This window comes from Contarinia nasturtii, unplaced genomic scaffold, assembly GCF_009176525.2.
Source record: "Contarinia nasturtii isolate CC-2019 unplaced genomic scaffold, AAFC_CNas_1.1 Cnas_scaffold_187, whole genome shotgun sequence".
In the NCBI taxonomy this organism is placed as follows: domain Eukaryota; kingdom Metazoa; phylum Arthropoda; class Insecta; order Diptera; family Cecidomyiidae; genus Contarinia; species Contarinia nasturtii.
The window spans coordinates 9,820,952-9,829,655 of record NW_022197544.1 but is presented as its reverse complement, the minus strand read 5'-3'; the positions used below and the strand labels follow the sequence as shown (position 1 = coordinate 9,829,655).

The 8,704-nt window shown below is 33.1% G+C and overlaps 1 protein-coding gene across 6 annotated transcripts in view; it reads right to left on the bottom strand.

Moving 5' to 3' along the window:
- LOC116336710 overlaps positions 1-6,161 on the bottom strand; it is a 48,019-nt gene extending 41,858 nt beyond the window's left edge. For 3 of the 6 annotated variants that reach the window (XM_031760760.1, XM_031760762.1, XM_031760761.1), the window contains exons 1-6: positions 5,756-6,161; positions 3,473-5,666; positions 3,165-3,394; positions 2,244-2,819; positions 896-2,165; positions 250-715 (exon numbers count right to left, since the gene is read on the bottom strand). In XM_031760760.1, coding sequence (XP_031616620.1) covers positions 250-715; positions 896-2,165; positions 2,244-2,819; positions 3,165-3,394; positions 3,473-5,666; positions 5,756-6,025 — 5,006 coding nt within the window. In that variant the 5' untranslated portion in view covers positions 6,026-6,161. The remainder of the gene's footprint in view (positions 1-249; positions 716-895; positions 2,166-2,243; positions 2,820-3,164; positions 3,395-3,472; positions 5,667-5,755) is intronic. The other 3 variants (XM_031760764.1, XM_031760765.1, XM_031760766.1) reach the window with 1 other exon arrangement.
- Between the last annotated feature and the right edge of the window lie 2,543 nt (positions 6,162-8,704).

The window sequence follows — 8,704 nt, the reverse complement described above, 5'->3', positions numbered from 1 at the left end:
TGTTTTATAACAATCAATTCATACTCGAATATGGTGGATTGAATGTTCGACTTTTACTCTTATGCGTGTGCGGTCATTTTTGTATGAATGCGGTAAATTGCGGTGAATTCTAATATTAAAGAATCCAAATGACGAAATTTTAACCGCATTGCCTTTAAATTTAACCACACACTACTCAGTAACCGCATTTACATTAAAATTTACCGCAAATTTTTTTGTGTGTACTTATTTTTATTATTCTACACTTACAATGATGTTTGTTGCTGCTGCTGTTGTTGTTGTTGCTGATACAATCGTTGTGCTCCATTATTCATATCTTTTAAATTATTTGAATAAGATGCATCCGACGGACTTTTATTGAAATTGATATCTTCGTCGGCTCCGTCTGCACCACTGCCACCGCTACTACTGCCAGTTAAATTATTTTTGCCATCACTGAGATGCTTTTGTCCGTTTATATCATCCGAACTCACATTCTTTTGTCGATATTTTGCAATTTTTCGACTCACTGCAAATTCCATACTGGTACTCGAAAATATGAATTTGTCATTTGATTCATGATTCGCATTTGGATCGGATGGTGTTGCCTTGTCACCATTTGTGCTTGAACTGCTTAATTCACTTCCACTATGATTTTGTTGAGAATGGGACGATATATTTGAAACTCCAGATGTTGGAGCTGTTGAATGTTTTATTTCCCCTATCGTTTGGAACACTATAATAAACAACATTGTTTTATTTTAGGCTAAGTGTATCACAAAATAAATTCGAAAAGACACAAAAATCTGATGTGTTTTTTTTTTCAAACTAATACGAATGTATATTTCACGAATTCAAAGTACGGCATCAAATTTTTACGTCCCTTTCAATACAAAATCATACGACTTTAGAATACCTTGATCGTGTTCTTTGCTCTCTGAACGTTGATGTACAGCAGACTCATCCATAGTGGCGAATATGTTGGTAGCATTACTTATATCACGGTCACCGGTATCGCTTGCACTTTTTTCTTCATTATCAGATAGAAAATCGGAATAAACTGATTCAGGGTCCGATTGACTATACGTCTGACTGGTTGTTTTCGAAATCAAAAATTTTGAAGAAGAACTGCCAGCTGTTTGAATTTGATTATGGCCCATTTGTCGTGCGTCTCCCAATTTTGTATATTCATTAGATAGTGATGAGTGTGAAAAACTGTGACGTCGATAAACGTTTGCTTTTTGCATAAGATTTGTCATTGTCGATGTAATTGATCTTCTTTTCTTTTTGCTACTATTATTTTCATCCCGAGCCAATGGAGTGGAAAGCGATAGACTTTTTCGTTGTAAAAACGATCGACCAGATTTAATTGGAGATTTAAACATTGTTGATTTGGTGTTTGGATCTTTTTGTGGTTTACCATAGTGCCGTTTGTTTTGTTGAAAATTGGGCATTCCCTTAACTTTTGGTAGCTGTTGTATAATTGAATCATCATCGGTATCAGCAACGGCTGGTAACGAATGACTTCTGTAGCGTTTTGAAATTCTTTTCAATTTCAAATTTTCTGGTATCCATTGAGAGAATTTATTTAAATACTTATGATTACCAGCGATTGTTGGATCTTTTTTATCGACTACAGGATGCTGATCATTTTGATATGCAACTTGAACATAGTGTTGCATTGGTTGAGATGATATCGAAACGTATCCTTGTTGATTTGCTATGTATCGATTGCTGCCATCAGAATGTTCCCCATATTCAGGATAGTATACAGTTCGGGCAGGCACCGATGAACTTCTCATATAAGTTCTTACATCACCAATATCCTCTTGGTGCATGTGCGCATCATGCTGTTGCTTTTGCTGTTGTTGTTTTTGTTGTAGTTGTTCTTGGTGTAGCTGTTGCTGCTTTCGATGTTCACCTGGAGATGCTTGTCGTACATAATACTGTTGCCGAGATTGTGGTTGCTGTTCTGGTTCCGGGCCATCTTTAGTATATCCCATATAGTTCAAATTCATGCTGCTATTATAATCAGCCATATTATTTGATGAAGGATAAAATACTAAACGGTCGGTAAGATTTTTGTGTTTTTGTTTCGGTTGGGAACTTTCGTCATCGGTGACTCTATTTTGTGACTTAACTGATGCAGCTAAACTTGATACTGAACCGGTCATTGAACGAATACGCTAAAAAAAAAAAAAAAAAAAACAAATGAATTTCATCATTTTTTCTATATATTGAGGTAGATTCCAACTGATATTTACCATATCTTGATAGATCTTTCGTTGATTTTGAATTGAAGTTAAATCATTGTCAGATTGCGGAAATTCATAAGAAATGTTATCGGGCACCTTATAGTATGTCATATTAATAGGCGCCAGGGGCAGAGGTTGAGTTGATTGATCGTACGAAAAATTTTGTGCGTGTGCCATTCGCGACTGATCAACGTTAAAAATTGATTTATTCTCAAAAACTGAACATATCGGTACGTTTTTTGATAGTTCGCGAATGTAATTTAAATTCTCCTCGCTGAAAATGTAATCAACTTTGTCAGCATTATCTGTGCCTTTTGTTTCATTATTATATGGTATTGCATATAATGGTGGTTGTGTTTGAAAATGAGGTTGTAGATTTGCTTGTGCACTAGGTATACGTGGCTTGTGACATGGTGAATTTGGCGATTTTTCCAAACTTGAAAAACCACTCATAGACGATAGACCTGAGTCGCTTTTTGTTTTCTTCGGCGATAACTCCATGTTGATACATAATCCAGTAGAAGATAAATAGTTTTGCGATTGGTGTTGAGGTTCCACCTTTTTGCTATCACATTGCGATTGCAACTTCATGAAAGAAATCGAGATATGGTCAATAGCAAATAATTTATATTTCATTTTAATTGAAAACCAGACATTAGGCTCGAGCTATGCATATAGCGGCTGCTATTTCATATGTGCTATTCATAGGCGCTATTTAATTCGTGTGCTGTGTGTAACACCGACTAGGAATATCATAGCCTACTATTCTTTTGTACATTTGAATGTGAGTACGAGAGAGATGTAGAAAATAACGCAAAATATGCATAAATGCATCAAAACGAGATAAATAGCGCCTATGAATAGCGGCTATGAAATAGCAGCCGCTATATCCATAGCTCAAACCTAATGTCTGTTGAAAACACAATATACCTGTTGTTTCATAAGATCCGCATGAAATGGATTCATTGATGATGGTTGTGGTTCTTGTTGCTGAATAGATGGTGTATAAAATGGATTCCAAGATGCATCTTGGATTTGTCTTTGTTGAATGGTTTTGTTTTGTGGAAAGATTTCAGTTGAGTTTTCACCATTCGGTGCTGGTGGTGGTGGACTGCTTTGTCCACCATTATTTAAAATTTCATCATCGATCATTTTTAATCCTGTATTGAATGAAAATCCGTTTAGTTTTCACATTCTGCTTTTGGAAATAATCAATTTTTAATTTTTCTTCTATATACCTGCTGGCGTATCTTTTGCATCAGTGCGAATATCGTTGCTGCTTTGGTAATTTGAGTTTTGAAGATGCAATAAGAATAACATTGAATTATGTCTTTCCAGACTCTTTTTCAATGATTTTATATATTCATCATTGCTGTAAATACTGCTATTGCTGGAATATTGATACGAATCATTTCGAATTGATGATAAATGACAGAGAGATTGTGTGCGATTTGCTCCGCATATTATCGCATTTTCATCAAAATTGTCAAGTAAATTCTTTCGTTCATTTGCTACTAGCTCTTCGGTAATTGATTTAATTGATTTCTTGCATATTATTTCGCTTTCTTTGTTGTCCAGTAATTTAAGTTGTTCGTTTAAGCTAAAATTATCGCGAATTAAGTTCCGACTATGACTATAAATGTCATCGTTTTTTGATGAGAGTGGATCATAACGTTTGGACAGTAGTAATTTTGGAAGATCAGTGGTGGAACGTTTTTCGCTTCGGCTGTCATCATCAATGATGCTACTAGATGTTTCCAAAATTTCATCAATATCGATTGCTTCGTTCGGTTTAATATCGCTTAAGTCATTTTTATTATCCAACATTGTATGCAAAATTCCCATATTTTTGCGCAATTTTTGCATTATCTGGTCGCATTTTTGCTGTGTATTTTCATACATGTCCGATGATGTAATTGGATTTAATAGAATGAGTAGCAAATGTTTGTTGTTTTGATTAATTTTGTTGAAAAATGTAAATTCATTACCGATTAAATCTTTTACACTATTCATTTGAACCAATGAGAAAAGTGAAAGATCTTCGATTTTTGAAATTTCGTCTATAATGAATGTGATTGTTTCTTCTTTTGTCATTTTTACTGGTGATGTTGGAGTTTTCTCTTCACTCAATGTACTTGTAAAATTTTGAGCACCATCTAATTCATGCTTTCGATGTGATTTTTTCTTTTTAGCTTTTCTTCCTTGATTCTTCATATTGACGCTTTCCTTGTTTATCGCATCACTTAACGGTGATTGTGATAAATCCTTTTTCTGATCATTGGCATAGAGTCGCATCTCATCAACTTCAGAAGCAGAGCTCTGATGTTCATTTTCTTGTTCTTCATTATCTTCATAAATCATACCCAATGACGATACCGGCCTCGAAATGCCAGTCGCTTGTTCGCCATACACATTCTCTGTGGGTAACAATATTTCAATAATATTTCCATCGCTTCCAATACTCAGTAGTTTATTTTGTTGCTGTTGCTGCTCTAGCCACACCAGATCGTCGAATATATTCGGTGCATTGGATTGAATTGGATTGCTATACAGGTCCCGATTTATTTCGCCCGACCGAAAAAAATCCGCATCCGTACGTTTGTTTTGAGTTTCATTCTGCATTAAGTTCCGAAACATATACCAATTGGTTGCATTTTGATCACCATATTGTTGCTTTAATCGTTCTCGTTGCATCAAATCAATTCCTTCTTCCAGTCCATCTTTTATACAGTCGCTACCTAACAGTTCACGCAACGAATGCGAGTTTGTGGTGTCAGTCATTTTAGCATCCAATATCGGTTGATTATTTGGATTAGATGAATATGATAAAGCATTAAGTTCATCGAATAATCGCTCGTTGTTTTGAATATTTTGTTCAATTTTCTTTTGCTGTTCTTGCAATTGGCGGATATCTACACTTATACGACTGGCTGCCATTGCACTATCCATACCGGTTTTAGTATCATCAAAAAGTGTTTGACTGCGCTCAAAATCATAATTTGGTGCATTTCCGTCAACTGTATCATAATCGCCAAGAGCTTCATTTCGTAAATCTCCCATCATCTCAGTAAATTCGCGGGCTGTTGGAAATGTCGCTGTGCGATTTCCATTCAAACTAGTTGCCCCATATAAACCCATCAAATTTGCCACCACAGACTTTTGTTCAATCGATATGTTTTCCAATTTTTCTAATCGTGTCCACATTTTACCATACTCACTTGAAAGAAGGTCTAGAGCACTCCAAGCAAATTTTAATTCAGTTTCAAGTATATTGATACGTGTTGCAATTTTATCCATATAATCAGCTATAATGTAGTCAGAATGCTGCTGTGACGGATACATACTGCACAATTGTTGTTCACTGTCTTCCATTACGATATCTTTTGTTATATTATGTCCATTGAGAAAAAGCTTTGCTGCATTCTTCTGCAACTGAAATTGATATTGGGACGAAAGGTTTTGTCGTTGTGAAAATTATATGTTTTGGTTTCTATTTTTTTTTTAAATCTTCAATTCTTTACCTTTCCTTGATCTGGTAAATTGCCTTGTATTTGTTGTTGATATGATAGACCCGGATTCAATTGAACTAATTGCTGATTCATCGAACGAATTTGTTCTTGGCTATAGCTCATATTGTCAATATTATGTTCCGAGTTATCATCATCGGACAAAAACTCAGCTGAAGCCAAACCATTTCCACGATGATTTTTCTCACACGAACGATTTACATCGGGTGATAACGAATTATGATTTTTTTGTTGTTGTTGTTGTTGTTGTTGTTGCGATTCCATAGTTTTTTTTAAATTGCACACATATTTTTAAATAATTCGTAGAACAATATTCGAACACATTCACTCGTTGTATATTTCTCTTTGGCTTTATAAAGCACGCACGTAATTTGATAATTTTTGTTCTAAGTTTTTTTTTTACTAATTATCATAAATGCGTATCAAAAACTGCGATGGATAAAACGCATTCATAATAAATTTTGGTATACTATCAAAATATTTCAGGAATATATATCTTGTTTACACAATGGTATAAGACTTTGAATTGTAGTTTTATCTTGTCGGTTTCACTATTGATGAAAAGGTTAACAAAATACAACTATATTTACAACAATGAACATTCTAATCCATTTTCTAATTCAATTTCAATTGTTCAATCGAATACAAGTTAACGTATTGGAAACTATTTTCCAAGAGAACGAAATTAGTATATCATGTTTTCTACGCGACTAATGCATGTAATATATTGTTTGCTATGGAAACAGAGCACCTTGATGAAGCTTTCAAATAACATACATTAAAGATATACAATCTTTCGTTGAAATCATGATCAAAATTCGAACCCGAAGATATAAATAGCATGCTCAATAAGTAACAGGACCCACAACATTAGAAGACGAAAGAAATGAAGAATAGCCAACGTATTGTATCTATGTATAGAGGAGTGTCTATTGGCAAGAATAGTATAGTTGCTCATTTGATTCGAATACTGTAGTTCATTGTGTGTATATCTATACAAATATGTGGGCTCTATCGAAAAATTCTCATAATTTTTGTGTTGGTAGTGGTGAAAATTTTGGTGCGCATATATTCATTTACAATTTGGTGTTTCTCTCACTTACTTCTATGATGGTATTAAGAGACTTTTGTGGATGTTTTCTTTACAAATTATATTTGGATGAAAAATCTTGCTTGAACTTATCAATGTAGAATTACAATCGTATGTTTAAAATGAAAATCGTGAATCATTTATAGTAAAATTGCAACTAGTGGATTTGAAACCAGTAGTTTCATTTCAGTAATTATACGATACGATAGCCGAATGTATAGATTTTAGCCAATGTGATACATATTAAAAAATAAACTGTAAAATTACTCTTTCCTTTGATAGAATTACACTAGAAACTCTTGGAAATGATAGGTTTATGAGTTTATATTATTTAAAATCTATATAGAGTCCCCTTTTTTTCATTGATAAAATTCGTTGAGGTGAGAATAAATGCAAAAAATACTACTGCATTTAATATAATCATTTCATTTGATTTTATTCATTTGGTTCATTTAATTGGTATTTCAACCTTTAGCCAATGTGATTAACATGAATACAGATTGAGTTTGTTCACGAAATGTCAGACAGTATTCGCTGGCATTCGATGGGGGACTTGCTTTTTAAAGATGTCGTGATTACTAGCAACTAACTCAAAAAAACCATTGGTAGAAATTTTGAACATCATATATACACATGTTCAATTCCAACGATTTTTCCAACAACCAAATTACCGACTCAATGTGGTAGTATTAATTGCCAGTTTTGATTTGTCTCCATATAATTGGTTCATATATAAGGGCCACCAAATGGAATATCGATAATATTCACCAAAAATAAATAAACTGTCCAAGAAACGTTTGATAAAAGGTACGCACAATTAAATATTTATAGAAATTACGTGCGATTATATTTATGTTGTGATGTTATTCAAATTGAAATACTAGATTTATAATGTGTAAATTGAATTTTTTTTTTTTGAATTTGATGGTCTGTTTTCATTTTGAATTTAAAAACGTGTTCGTATAAATCTGCGAAACTTAACTTTTACATTCCACTAACAGCTTTTTCATTTCACTTAGTTTCATAGTAAAATTATCGATTATATACGTGCACGATACTGAGCCACATTTTTAAATTATCAACAATGAATTACGACGGTAGAGAACAATAGAAGTGGCAGATTGAAATAGCTCTCTGGGTGCTCTTCAAACAAATATATTTTCTAACGCGCTTAAAAAGAGTTTTTCATTATGTTCGGGTTATTTTGCAGTACTTAGTGCTCCTTCATTAACATCCAAAGAATCGATAATTCCTATCTCAATTCCAAGATTGGGATGGCAACTCTGCGTCATATAAATTGTATTAAGTTATTTACACTCAATTTAAATTAATTATTTTACTATGATAAAGTTTCTCTTATTTAGTTTATGGAAACATCAAAGATGTATAGCTATCTTCGTATCGGAATGATTATTTTCCAGACCTGTCTTAATCCAAATGTTATCCGAAAACTATTTCTTTGACCAAGATTGAACAATTTGGGACAATTAGAAAATAGATTCGACCTTTTTCATTGAAATTGAAAGATTGACATGAAACTGTATATGTACAAAATTTGTTGATGAAAGATTTTTTTTATTGAAACTGCTAACTGAATCTTTCTACTTTCTTCTAATAAAATATGATTAACTGTAAGCATCCATCATATATGAAATTGTTACAATTTCTCTTTATATATACGATTTTGAAAAATCAAAGACACTTTTCTTTATTAAGTTCACTATCATCTATAAATATTCACTTAGATAGAGCATACGAAAATTCAAAATTAATCGAACTTTAGAGTTTCACAAAAAATCGTCAACTGAAGAGATAGCTGAAAACTGTTTATTGAGTTTTACATAGATTTTTTT